Source organism: Passer montanus, unplaced genomic scaffold (assembly GCF_014805655.1).
Source record: "Passer montanus isolate IOZ18808 unplaced genomic scaffold, ASM1480565v1 scaffold11, whole genome shotgun sequence".
Classification (NCBI taxonomy): domain Eukaryota; kingdom Metazoa; phylum Chordata; class Aves; order Passeriformes; family Passeridae; genus Passer; species Passer montanus.
The window spans coordinates 16,278,614-16,293,354 of NW_024357613.1; the positions used below are offsets into that span (position 1 = coordinate 16,278,614).

General features: G+C 38.3%; 1 protein-coding gene across 5 annotated transcripts in view; it reads left to right on the top strand.

Annotated features, from left to right (window-relative positions):
- Nucleotides 1-2,345, top strand: part of COL12A1 (collagen type XII alpha 1 chain) — a 100,631-nt gene extending 98,286 nt beyond the window's left edge. For 4 of the 5 annotated variants that reach the window (XM_039728835.1, XM_039728846.1, XM_039728830.1 and 1 more), the window contains one exon: nucleotides 1,250-2,345. In XM_039728835.1, the coding sequence (XP_039584769.1) occupies nucleotides 1,250-1,431 (182 nt within the window). In that variant the 3' untranslated portion in view covers nucleotides 1,432-2,345. The other variant, XM_039728865.1, reaches the window with a different exon arrangement.
- Nucleotides 2,346-14,741: the final 12,396 nt, after the last annotated feature.

A 14,741-nucleotide genomic window follows, 5' to 3' on the forward strand; every position in this document is an offset into this window, starting at 1 on the left:
GTTTCGGCTAACACATTTTCTAAGTCGCCAGTGCTGCTTACAGTTTGAATACATGAAAATCCTGTTTCTGAGATGTTTGCGCACGTGCTTATTAGAAAATGAGTCCGTATGGATATTTCACCACGGATGTGGTTCTTGAACCATGTTGACCTCATAGAACGGGGAGATACTTTTACTAACACAACTCATGAGTGAGATAAAGGACGGTGACATCAATTCATTAAGCCTATTGCATTTCAATAATAAAATAGACAGTCTTTCTTTCTTAAAAAAGACCTAGACCACCAAAAACCTCAGTGGCGAAGGAGGCTTGTAAAACTACTAACCAGCAAAGGTAATGCCATTAGAAGAGAGACAGATTTAACCTGGAAAATGAGAAATAACTTATGTAAATAGTAAACTAATTGTGGCTTGTAGATGATTTGTATGGGACTGTATCCACTAAAATCTGTTAACAACTCTACGTGATACTTTTGCATAAAAGCCTGCTGCTGCTTGCTGTATGCCAGAATAACATCTTTGACAACTTATGAAACCTACCTGTCTGTTGCTTGTTACCAACATGACTGAATTGGGGCATATACCTTTTTTTATGTGTAATCTTGTTGGATCTGTAACTGCAGTTATAAATACCAAAGTTTTATAATAATTTTTCTTCTGTTTTGCTGTAGTTTTTGGTGTTCCTGAAGCACCAGCTGTAACTCGGTTTGTTACGAGGAACAGCACGACAAAATGACATGTACTGTATATTGCCGCTGGTGATAGTTATGTCTACACTTACTTTCCCATTCTCAGAGAAAATTAGCATATACCAAACCCATCTCTTCATTTTACCTGCTCCATGTCTTTTAATTATGCAGTTTAAAATAAAGACCAATGCTTAGATTTACTGAAGTAGCTGTAAAATAGTAATTTTACTTGATTTTTTCTTGGTTTTGTTTGGGTTTTTTTTAATAGTTTTACCATGATTTGTCCCTTGCCTAATTTATGACTCTTTCTGCACTGTTTTGTGTATTATAAATACAAAGTCTTTCAAGATGAATTTAAAACCTTTTATTATTTTGCTGCCAAAAAAGCATTCATTGGCAAAACTGAGAAATACCCCCAGTGAACTAATTATTTATATATATTTATTATGTGAAAATAAGGTTGAACTAACATTATGTAGAAAGACTAACTTTCATTGCATATGTGGATTCAAAGACATGCGATAACTATTATGTTCAATCGGACAACTATTTTCAACCAGAACCATACGTGCCCGAAAGTGGACCCTATCAGCCTGAAGGTGAACCCTTTATAGTACCTATGGAGTCAGAAAGGAGAGAGGACGAGTATGAGGACTATGGAGTTGAAATGCATTCACCAGAATACCCTGAGCACATGCGCTGGAAAAGGTCACTGTCAAGAAATGCAAAAACAAAACCGTAAAAGATCTGTGTGTCTTGTTTTGGTTTTTTTTTTTTTGGTTGGTGGTTTTTTTTTTGTTTTTTGCTGTGCTTGCATTTGCAGATACACACAGGAGAGTGCATAATTCCTTTTGCAATATGGCTTTTCTGGTCTTTTCATATCAGACGCACCCCTGTTTTGTATCATGCTTATGTGGGGATAGCAATGTGTGTACCCAAACACTTCATGTTGCTCTGGAAATGCTTGTAAAATACTGTTGCTTATAGTGGTTGCATACAGATTAAGGTGTGCATTCAGTTATCCCAGTGCTGCCTTTTCATTAAAACAATGTAAAAACAAATACATTAAAAAAAAAAAAGAGAAAACTGAAAAACCAAAACAAAAATTACCACAGAGCTGTTGCAAATTTTCTAAGGACTTCTTTAGCTCTACATTTTTCTTCTTTTTCAAATGCATGTCTTCAGTTCAGTCAGATCACAGGTCTGCAATATCTAGTTAAAAAGAACCAAAATTTCCCTCTCCTTCCAGTATCATTGTAATTTTCTTCTATTCTGAGTTACAATCTGCAGAGCATATACCGCTCTTATAAATCTCTTCTAAACACCACAAACATTAAATAGCTGAAGTCATTGTATCAACTGGATACAGTTTAATAATGCCTGAAATCTCCTTGTTTGTAGACACAGTTACATTTATGCCAAATTGCAGTCAATCCTGCAGAGATGGAATTGCATGTTTATGTTGTATATTTAGTATGGATTTTTTTTTTCAGAATACAATGTTTCTTAGTTACCAAAAGCAGTTGGAAATTGTTTGCAAGACTATGGATATAGAATTGCTGCTTTTATATTTTAACTGCAAATTGTGAATTTCACTGCCTTATATTATTTATTTCTGAAATGAAAGAGGCATTTTTCAATAAAACTACTGAAAATGTATGTGTCTATTCATTTTTTGAAAGGCATTGTGGGACTGATATATTTGTATTGTATTAGTGTTATTTACTCAATCTGGAAATGCCAGGCATCAAAAATCAATTAGGATGGGAATAGTCTAACTGGTATTTGGGCTGTGGTGGCTAGGCATGGTAGGATGAAAGCAGGAGATGCCTCCTCTGTCTGAGGTATGAATAACTTCTAGGAAATTCAGTCTGCAAGGCTTTTGGCGAGGAAACTGAGATTGACTGTGAGGACTAATTGCTGTCTTTTGGGGAGATTTCTGGAGGATGGCTGCCACAGGGAGAGAGACTTTCCACCTGAGGAATTACTCGATCTGCAGGGATTGCCTAGGGTTACACATGCAGGGAGAGAGAACTTTTCACCTGAGGAGCTACTTGAACTGCAGGGAGAGCCTAGTGACTGGTGGCTGGTGTGCTGTGAGCATTGTGGCAGTGCTGACACCAGCAATCAGCTTGCTTGAGGAAGCAGGGTGTGGTGTCTGCCAAGTTCCATCCTTCAAGGACTGTAGGAGAACTGGCTCCTCCCTCCTTGGGAGGTCATCTTTGTTCACACCAGCTCTGGTGGCTCTGATGGAGCTGTGTTCACACCAGCCACCAGTGGTGGCTGTGATGGAGCTTTACCTGCAGAGGGTGATAAGAGTGATTTGGGAGAGAACAGCAGTGAGCCAGGGGAGTGGCTAACTGAGGAGGAAAGAGTGGATTGTGGTGATCCTTCTTTTCCACGGCATCTCCACTGTCCTCCTGATAAGTAGAAATGGCTTTTGCCATAGGACCTGGAGCAAAGCCTTTTGACATAACTGGGAAAGCTGGAGCTGTGTTTCTCATCATGCAAGACGTCTGTCACAGAAGTGAAGCTAGATGTGCAGGCTGGCTTCCTGATCACTGAATCTGCACTGGAAGCTGCATGGCAAACTTTAGTGTCCACAAATGGAAATTACACAACTCCTTAGATTGCCTGACTTGTTATCAGTGACATGAAATACAAAAAAGTGGCATTTCAAAGAGTGATCCTGATTGCATCCACATGTTTTTTTGACTGCAAGAGACAAATTCTGGGTCAAACTAAGGAAGGAGAATCAAAGCTATTAATTCTTTATGCTTTTTTTCTAAGTGTTCTGAGTTGAATATCAAAAACATGTTTTGCAGTTTCATACAATAAAGAGAGGCATGTGTCAGGTAGAAAAAGTAGAAGTTTGGAGAAGTGATTAAAAGGTTTATCAGAATTGTATTTGAAAATAATGACATCTTGCATTGATCTTGCATCTGTCTATCTGCTGCTAAGTGTTTATATTTAATTTAAAAATCCCCATAATCCCCCAAGCTGCGTAACACTTCTTTCACTTGTTTGACATGTGTCAGAATTCTGACTACATTTTGAAGCAAAAAGAACTTTCACTGGGCCATCCAGAATATGAAGAAAATAGTTTCGATGTTTAGGCAGCTTATAAATGAGTGTTTACTGTTTGATGCCAACAAAGAAGAAAATTTATTTCCAGGAATTCTCAGGTGTATGGCTCTAAGGGGGTGGTAGGGGCTACTGATGACACTTCTGCGAAAGCTGTTGGAAAGGTGAAACGAAGAAATCCTGGAAAAATACAGATTCAATGGAAATACAAATAAATTTCAGTTCCTGAATATTTCATATACAATTGAGCAGTTTACATAGACTGGCAGTTTGAAAGAAAGAAATTGTTTGAAAGTAGAATTTTAATTGCATACACATTTCCTTTCATTTTGGCAAAAGCTGAGGATCCCAACAAGCAGGTGGGAAAGGGCTGCTGCTTGCTTGCAATCAGTGTGGAGCCCTTGCTAGGCTGAGGGAGTTGAGTGTGTTCAGCCTCCAGAAGAGAGGACTGAGAGGGGAACACATCAAGCTCTGTAGGTACCTGCAGGGAGGGTGCCAAGGGGATGTTTCCAGGCTCTGCTCAGTGGTGTCAAGGAACAGGACAAGAGGCAATGGGCACTCTTGTACAGGAAGTTCCATCTGAATATGAGGAAGAGCTTTTTTACTTGTGAACGACTGAACACTGGAACAGATTTCCCAGAGAGGGTGTGGAGTCTCCCTCGCTGGACATATTCAAGAAACATCTGGATACAATTCTGTGCCATATGCTCTAGGATGCCCTGTTTGAGCAGGAAGGTTGGCCCACATGACCCACTGTGATCCCTTTGAAACTTGCCCCTTCTGTGACTCTGTGATTTTGATTCCATGTTTGCAGAGAGGAGCTGAATGAAGACAGTCTTTGTTCCACAAGCCCCCTGCTCACAGAGCAAGTGCTTTGCATTTCTGATAGCATGGATAGCCAAACTGAAAAAATACCTAATGTTACTGACTGATGAAGGCTAAATACTGTGGCAATGCATCTCTGCTGAAATCTTTGTGCAATAGTGGGCAAAAATGGAGCAAAGGAAAGGAAGTAATAGTGCTGTCCTTAATTTTTACTTTTGCTGTGGTTTTGCAGTACTCTGCTGAATTCTCTAGTGCTGACTGCACAGAGAGACTTATAAAAGAAGATGATACAGGGAAAATAACTGATTTGGCCAGACACAAAGGGTTTCAAAAACAACACAAGCAGTTGATCTTTGTTCCCATGAAGGCCCCTCTTTGTAGTAAAACAAATTAATATATATATATATTAGTCATAAATTGATCAATCTCTATGGATCTTAAAGGCAATAATTCTTATTAGCAAGTGTCAAAATATTTTCTTCTGTGGAAAATACATTAAAGAATGCACATAATCCTTGAGGTTGTCCCTTGTTGTTAAGAAATGAAATAATGTGTTGGCATTTTTTGACTGCAGCTCAGATCACAGCTATGAATGGGAAAAAAATTGTGAATATGTTGCACTGTGAGAATAGAAATTTTTTTCATGTCAGCTTTTAAATGAGAATGAACACCTCATGTATAATTTTATTTTTGATGTACCACTGAACGTACTGATATGAAGATCTTTGTATTTCTGGTCTTCAAAGTAAAGAAGATCATACCTTACATAGCTTATAGCCATCAAGAAAACACAGCTTCTAATACAGGGTTTATTACCTTCAGTATCCTGCAGAAGGGTTCACAGTTTTGCCTTGACCAACTAGTTAAAGAATGCTTACTGATCACTTTCATGTTCTGGAAAAGGACTTGAGGATTAAAAGAAATTCTCTTGAATGCTTCTCCAGATCTGAATATTTCCTAGATGACACTCAGCTAAAAAGAATAGAATACACCAGTGATTTTAGTGCTGATACACTCTTGGCATCTGAAAAAATATGCTCAGTTGTATTTTCATTGATTTATGTTTAATATGTTTCCACCTTTTTGTTTTTGTTATTTTGTGCTGTCATTGATCTAACTCTGACAGTTACATCTCTGACAGTGATTATGAAATTCTCTTTTATGATCAACTATGTTTTTCCCACCAAATTTAATGAGGTTGCATTTTTACTCTGGCTTTGAGTGACCAAATCTTTTCCCTAAGCTTGGAGATTTAGAAAGCCCTAGTAATCAGAGATTTGCTTTTTGATGAGGAAATGCAGCAAGACTCTATTGAGCTGTCACACAAGCACTGGTCTCAGTTTCATTTATGTGTCAGCTTTGTGGTTCTGAATTTCTTCATTCTTGAGCACTCCTGTTTGTTTCTGGACTGTCTGTAAAGAATAGTTTTGTGTGCAGTTTGACTCCCCCATTCCTCTATAGGTAGTCCAGGATGTCTTGAGGTTTTTATTCATTACCACTGTACATTTTATTTGTGAAGCTCATATTTATTACTTCCTGGGCTGATGGAAGCTACTCACTGGATTTTCAAGAGTTCCTAAAGTTTTAAGAACAGGACATTTCTGGGTGCTTACTTTGAGACACCCATTGATCTCTGAGTTCCAGAAAGCAATATTGCCCTAATAACTTGGCCTCTTTAACCAACCTTGAGTTACCTTCCAAGTCACTACAAAGATATTTCTATAATATTAAATATTGAACAAATCAATGAAAATGGGATAGAGAAGAAATAAAATACTTTCTGTTTCTCATTTTTAGAGTGTGTTGTCCCTGTAAAGTTCTGAAGTTAAAAATAGTGAAGGAGACGTATTTTCTTCCTTCATCTGTAATGAAAGTAGAAAATCTTCAGATGCACAGGAAATACCAGAAAGAAGAAAACAAAAGCTGTCTCTTTTTCCATTAGAGAGGGAACATATCCAGGGCCTACTGTCATGAACTTCACGAGAATTATTGGTCTCTGAGCAAGAAACAGAATGCCAGCATTATGAAAAAAAAAGTATTCTTGTCTGCGATAAGCAGAAGTATATAAAACTGATAAATACCTTGAGTAATACCGGTTTTGCTGCTGCCAAACTGAAAAAAAAAAAAAAAGTTTATCAGTTTTAGTGCCCAGATATTTTTGCCTTATAGCAACCTCTACTAGAAAATTGCAACACTTTATTCAATGTTTGCAGCTTTGGGTTCTGTTCATGACAATGAACAGAGCAAAGTAATTAAAATTACTGTACATTGTACAGGAGCATTTTTGTATCTCATGCTTTGCCAATGTGTCGTGCCTGGCACAGTGTTCCTTCTCTTCTTCCATGCCCTCTTTCCTTCCTGAGGCTGATGTGCTGTTCCCCACTCTAAAGGCCTCCTGCCTGTTCAGCTCTGGGGAATGTGAGGGATAAGGGCATGTTACAGCTAGTTCATCTGGGGAGCACCAAGGGGTCCAGGAGCACCTGCTGGTTGCAAGAGTTGGGCTTGTTTAGCCTGGCAAAGTAAAGTCTGACAAAAAGAAATATTTCTGCTCTCTTCCACTCCCTTTGCCTTCCTGCTATTCCAAGCACTTGCTATTTTTCTGGCAGTACATGGACAAAAGGTTAAGAAGTCTCTAGGGTTCCTGAGTCATGTACTCCATGTGACTTGCATTTTGTTATTGCCTGTCTCGCATCCAGAACTCCAAAGCAGGGGACTGGACACAGAGTTTCAGGGTTTCTTATAGGTGACACTTTTATAAGTATCGGCCTTTCTAAGTCTCCCTGTATCTTTTTGAACTGTTAGACCTCTTCCAGCTTTTATACTCCTGTTATGATAGATTAAGAAGTGGAAAGTCTTCTGGGTAGATAATATTAGTTTCTTCTTATGTGTAGCTTTACATAGTTGTCAGCAATGAAGTGAGATGGTTCAAGACATGATTTTAACCCAAATCTATTACTTCTATGCAATTCCAAGGAACAAAAGTACTTTTTGGTGCACTGGAAAACAGTGGAAAAGAAGAGTCTTTTAACTACAATAGGCTTTAATCTAAATATTGGTTTGCATTATGGGTAAATAAGCAAAGAGATAAAACCATAACCAGGGTTTGAATAGAAAGCAGGAATCCTGGCCCAGAATCCATTCTTAGATGTTCATCCTTTAATTTTCAGATCCAGAAACCCTGTTCATGTGAAAAATGTCAGCATAACATCAAATAAAGGGTAATCTGCAGGCTTGTTTTCTTTGGCAGTTCCTCAGAATACCATGAATACTCTCTGTTGTTATTTGGCAATGCCTTTGTGTACAGTATGTTTGACAGAAAATGCCTGTAGATTGTAAAATCCCAGCCAGTACATCCTCTAAGGTAGTATCCTGCAGTTATATTTCTCAGTCTCCTGAACTGATCTCTTTTCAGTAGCAACAAAAGTCAAAACAGCACCAAACATTTCCTATATCTGTCCAGTTTCTGTCCACTCTGAAAGATGTGTCTTCCTTTTATGGCACTTGCTTCTCTACAGAGGAGGCAAGAAATTTCCTAGTGAAATAGGAAGCTTTAAGAAAATTGAAGAGAAATATGTTTAAATGTATAGTAAAGATCAAAATCTTTCCTTAGTGGTACAAATTTAAAGTGTTGTCATGATTCATAACAAGTGCTGGGGCAGGGGCTGATTGCCCCAGGCTGGGCTGAATGGCATCCTGGAGCATAGAAGGGTGGGGAAGTCTCCATGTTTGTTTGGAAAGGACAGTCAGGCTCAGCATTTATCTCTGAAAATACTATTTTCTGCTCATGCAGTGTTTTAACAATATTTAGTTTGGGAAATCATTAAATGTTTGTCACTGAGACTATTCCTTCACTGGGTTGGATGGTAAAAGTGTACAAAACCTCTCCCTTAAGACAGGTTTGTATGGGCTGCTCCTACTAAGGCTGAAGGTGTGCTAGGAGGGACAGTGGCTGGAACGTGACTCAGCACAGCTCAGTCTTGCTGGAGGGATGGAAGAGTGTGAGTTTGTCACTAAACAAAGATGAAAATGAGGCCTCTGCTGGAAGCAGAGAAGTGGAATAAATTAAAAACTGAGATATTGCACATAAAATACTTGAATTACAGACACTGAAGTAGAAGTAAAATTTAAGAAAACCCACAGTTTTGCTCACAAATCTTCTTGTTAATATTTAAGGCATTGCTTTGTGCTGTGATTAATTGAGACTTACTGGGAAAAACTAGTGAAGATTGTAGCTGATGATCTACAGAAATATAAAAATAGAAGAGGCCTATGCTTTAAAATAAATGCACTCACCATCCCTTTCTGGCAGACGATACACAGACACAATTTCTGCATATTCTAAAAGTACAGTAATTGGAAGCAGAATGTGATTGATATTTTTTCAAAAGGGAACATGTTAGAGATGGGAATGATACCTGCCTTATGTACAGTATACAGAAATATTCCTAGAAATTTGGAATGGATAAGAGTCACAGTTTTTATAAATAGATATTTTAGACAATTCTCATTGAAATTAGCTCTAAATGGAAAGACATTAAAAGGAGACATAAATGATAAATCTTTCAGCCAAACACTGACAGTGTCGGTAGTGATATTGCCGATTTCCTGAAAAAAAGATTTTCTTTAACAACCTTGCTCATTCAGCTGTGTGACTGACTCAGTCCATTTTTGATGTCTCAAACTCAGTATAAATGCATTACTCAGACTTGCAACTTATAATTTTAAATTTCTCTTTTAAATGAAAAAATTATTTTCTTAGTTCTGAATCATTCTATGTCTCTAATTCAGAGATGAATGGGTAATATTATGGCTCTATATATGTATGTGTGTGTGTGTATACACATATGATTAGGTATCACAAGATTTTCCTATTTTCTGCACAGTAATATAATGAATTTTAATAGATCCATCTTGCATATTGGAGTAAATGAAGGGTTCTTGAGATCTCAAAATTATTCATTCCTACTTAAAAATACTGCTGAGATGGTCTCATGAGATGGTGGTATTCAAACTGAACTTAGAAATGCTGAAGTGGTAAAAACCCTCTGGATGGACATATGCAAGAACAGCTTCATTTCAGATCTTACCTAGAAGTGATCAAAAAAGGCAAATCTCCCTTATTTTTCTTACCCGTCAACTGTCTTTGTAAGATTTTGTGCATGTATTTCAAGGCTTCAAAAATGTGCGGAGGTCAGGATATAACACATTGGTTTTGTGGTAACTTACAACACCATAACTTTCATTAAAATATTTTTCATTTTGGAAGAATGCTTCTATGATACCTAGACATGCCACTACATGGTAAATTAAGAAAGTGTAGTCAACTGTGCTTTTAGAACCCCAGAAGGTCCCAATAGCTTATATTTCACATGTAAATGGCTTTGTTTCCCCCTTGCTTGGCACTCTGTGTAAACAGAATTAATAGAATGAGAAATTATGGTCATTTTAACAAATTATGATAATTACAATAAAATGTGTTCTGTGATTCATAAGTTGTATATATACATATATATGTCTTATATACATATTTCTCATATACAACTGAGTTTTCTTTTGCAGTTTTAAAAATGGCTCCAGCTACAGCAGCTGGGAAGATCTTACTTTCATACCAATATTATGTGGCATTTTGTTCCAATTTAAAATTCACCTTTCTTTCTAAGCTGTACTGGATCTCATTCTTGCTAGTTTTTCCCCAGGTTGCACACCTACACAGATTACTGCAAAAGGATACATATTTCTAAAGCTGAATGAATCAATTCAGCTTTGGCAGCCAAATTTTATAACCAACATTTCTCACTTAGAATGCAGGTTTTTTGCACATTACATTGGACTATGGTTATCCTGTAACATTAGTAGCATTGTGCATTGTACTGTGGGAAAAGCCACATCTCATTGTGGTGGAAATGCCACTGGAGAAAGAGCAAGTTCCTTCCAAACCAATTGAGTTTTGCCTTTAATAAGCACATTGGAAATGGATCAGCACAGATTTCATGAATTATGGACAGATTTTCAATAGGTACCCTGAGTTAATTTTTTTTATCGCGGAAAATTCAGCTTCTGTTTGGCACTGGGACTGGTTGTGCTCTGGTTTCAGACATGAACTAGCTTTCTAAAGAAGCCTGTTTAGCTGTGCTGCCATGGTGCTGAGCCCTGGCTAGCAAGATCTGATGATGGCAGAATATGACAGCAGTTTTTGCTGAGATCTAGTACCACATTAATATATCAAAGTAACTTCTGAATGGGAGGTGACTTGTAACTCCCCATCTTCAGATGCAGGTCAGGATAACATGTGTCTCTAGTCAGCCTTAAATTAAATTAAATGGTTGTGTTTTCAAGAATTTCTTCCATGTAAGAACTCATTGTGAGGCTTCCATGAACATGCATATAGAGCCTAGAGCACTTTACTTGTTCGTTTACTTGCCATCCATATATACAGCAAACTCACTCTCTTTAAATCATGAAACTGTGCTTTGCAGTCACCCAGTGCTTTCCATGGGGAAGGAGGAGATGCCTTCTTGCAGAAAAGTGGAGAGACAAGAGTAAAATATGAAGCCTTTTGCTAAAATCTTTTCCTCCCTGATTATCCAACCAGGACATTTAGACAGGAGCTGCATAGCAAGTGCTCTGTGGTGGGGATCCCGTGCCTAGTTTATGTTTTGGGATACAAAACCTCAGTTCCTGTTGAACTTTATCAAGTCCAAGCCTGGGAAAATATAATATTTTAGTGGGTGAATTTGGATCTCTTAGCTAAATATGTTACACATATTGTACAAAAGCAAAATGCAGAATAATTTTCTTGTCGGCAATTATTAGTGTAGAAACATGAAAATGCTCCAAGGAGAAATACAATAGATAAAAGAATTGTGTCTTTCATGTTAAAAATATCCATCCATCTTTCCTAAGAAGCAAGACACAAACTGCACATCTGCTCAGAGTGTCTCCCACTGAACAGAAGCATATGAGCTAGCTTATATAAAAGACAAATTATTTTAGCAAAAGATGAATAAAAATGAAATCAGTTTTATAATTCTTACAAACCTCTCTGTCATCACATTGATTTAAATCAAATGTAGGTAGCTGAAAAAGAACAATTTACAAAACACCAAAACCAACAACAACTTATCTCTCTGCCTTCTTTTCTACTTTACAGTATTTTCAGAGGTTGCTTCCTATCCACTTGTGACTTCATGTGTATTGAAAAATGAGGTCAACTTTAGTGCTGCTATTCTTAACTGGGGAAAATGTTGATGTAGTAAAGCCCCATGTTGTAATCATCTAAACACATTTCAAAGGGCACTGGGCAGAGGGTAAAGAAGCAAGAGGTCAGATTTACCAGCTGGACATTTACACTCAAGAAAATGTAACGGCAGTGGGCAGAAGAACCTGGCTGGACTGTTCATTCTGAGAAGGCAAGAGAAGGCTCAGGGTGGATCTCATCAATGTGTATAGACACCCGAAGGAGGGAGAGAAGAAGACAGAGCCAGGCTCTTTCCAGTGGTATCCAGTGACAGGAGCAGAGGCAATGGGCACAATCTGAAACACACCAGGCTCCATGTGAGAATCAGGAAAACCTTTTTCACTGACTGAGTGCCTAAGCAGTGCCACAGGTTGTCCAGAGATGATGTGGAATCTCCATCCTTGGATAGACATTCAAAAACTCTCTGGACACAGTCTTGGGCCACTGGCTCTAGGTAGATTGGACCTCCAGAGGCTCCTTCCAGGCTCAACAGTTCTCTAATTCTATGATTCGGTAATAGGGTCCTACTTAATTCTTGTGATGCAAAGTGGATTATACCTTCATATAAAACACTTGGGCAAGTGCAATAAAATGAATGTATATTGAATTTCTGGCACAAATCCTCATGCTGTAAAAATAATTGTTGAAGTAAAGTACAAAGATGTTATTAGCAGTGTTCTATGATTTCCTCAGATTTTGATGTCTTGCCAGTATAGCCTTCCCCCGCAGCTCCCACTGCAAACTTATCTCAAAGAAATGTTGAGTATCCATCATAAGCAAAGCAATTTTCCAAGGATTGTGAAATGCGTCATGTAAATTTATGTAGTCACTGTCAAAGCATTTAAAACAGAGGCTTATTTTCAGAAGTGAGCCCTTAGAGAGGACAAAATTTTTATGCAAACAGATGACAAAATACTAAATAGTGGCTGCAGTTTTTGTAGAGGATGTGTGGAGACGTGGCTTATAAGCATCTCTTCTGGGTCCTCCATGGACCCAGTTCCTGGGACTGCATAATTTCCCACCCCAGGTTATCCAGCATGTCATAGCTCTGATCCCACACACAAAAGAACTGTGTGCTTTGTTTCAAACACCAGTTTCTACCATGGTTTGAAAAACTGCAGTTCTGAACTGCTTTGTGTAGAATTCAAAATTGAGGTGATTTATTCCATGGAAAAGCTTTTAGGGTAAGGGCCATCTTAGGACCAATGAAGGGAAATGGAATTGGTAGGTCATAAAATAACTGATTTCTGACTGTACTCATCCAATTCCTGCTCTTAACCTTTTCCCAGCACCTTGCAAAATAGATAATTGTAGACAGCATGAGAAGTGAGATTTTTACAAGAAACTCTTTTATTTTTAGACTTTAAAAGTTAGGCAATAATAGATTCAGCTCATTTTTGTCTGATTTGGTTCTCTTTCCTAATAAGGGTCTGAAAGCAATGGAAGAGAAGGAAGTTGAAGACCAATCTTTCCCTTCACTCAGATGCTCTGCTTTCAAATTAACCATTAGCTGCCACTCAGACAAAACTTTGGAGCATGGACTCCAGTACTACCTGGAACACCAGTGACTTGCCCAAGGGGGAACCTTCTTGTCCATTGAAGGAGTTGTTTGTTGATTTTTCAGATCACTGACATCTGTCTCTCAGTGGTTTGTCAGTTTGTGGCACATTATTGTTTGGATGGAGCATATTATTTTGACATTATCACCAAATTGTTCTTTCTAGAGAAGTAGATTTGGGCCTTTCAGTGGAGGCTTGTTTTATTGCCAGGCATTATCACAAACACAAATGTTTTCAGTAAGGGATGAATTATATGTTTATATGTGGCTAAGCAGACCCTCGTGGTTCTGTTACTGTCAATATACTGTGAACAAACAAAAGCATCTGTTCTTTCAGAATATAAACCAGCAGCTCACCTCCCTACTAGGAGGGAAATCCATGCCTCATAGCTCTTTCTAGCTATTCTGCTCTTCAAGAAAAAGGCTGAAATACAGTGTCAGTTGGTGGGAAGCTGCCTTCAGAACTTGACGAATAGAGGAAATCTTGATGGCTCATTTTCCTTTCCCCTCTAGGGTTATTCAACAACTCAAGTCTAAAATTAATGTTTATGACACTCAAAGCAGAATGAAACCCTAGCACTGTGATGTCATGCCTAGAGACAAGTTTGTTTATGTGGTTGAAGGGGGATTTACCAGTCTTTCCCATTGCTTTTTGTCTGCCCGTGCCAGTACAGTCTGTTCTTGAAGAATGTTGGGTTCTCACACATGGTTTGGAAAGAAAAACAAACATTATTTTTATATATATCTATGTCTAGATATAGATCTATATCTAGACATCTTCTCTTCTGATCTTTTATTGTCATTTAAACTTTTCTGATGGGTTGTTCGAGTCCTCCTTGGCACTAATCCAGTATTGATTGGATTGGCCAGTGGCCTTGATTGTTCAGTGTTTACCTGCAACTGGAAAACCAGGTGGATTTCTATATTTTCCATTCTTATTTTTGCATCCCCAAAGAAAAACTTTGGTTTGTTGTGTTCAGATTTATGATGAACATTTAAATTACTTCAACCTTACAGTCAAATTTGGGTAATTTAAACCATAACACTACTCCAGAACATTTGGAAATTAATGAATCAAAGCACTTTGCCCTACCTTCAAACCCAGGAGCAGCCTCACAAGAGCAAGGACTCAATAAACAGATGGTTTTCATGGCAGTACCTTGGGCTCAAGAAGGACTTAGACCATTCTGATGTCTTTGTGGCAGTGAGAGCTGGGTCTTCCTCAGTGGGGAGCAGCAACAGGGCAAGTGGTACAAGTGGGTGGATGTCCTGTGCCTGGACACCAGCGCTCCAAGTGCCCACATGTCTAGGCAGGGCAGCAGGTTCACCTGCTCTGAACCTGGTGCCC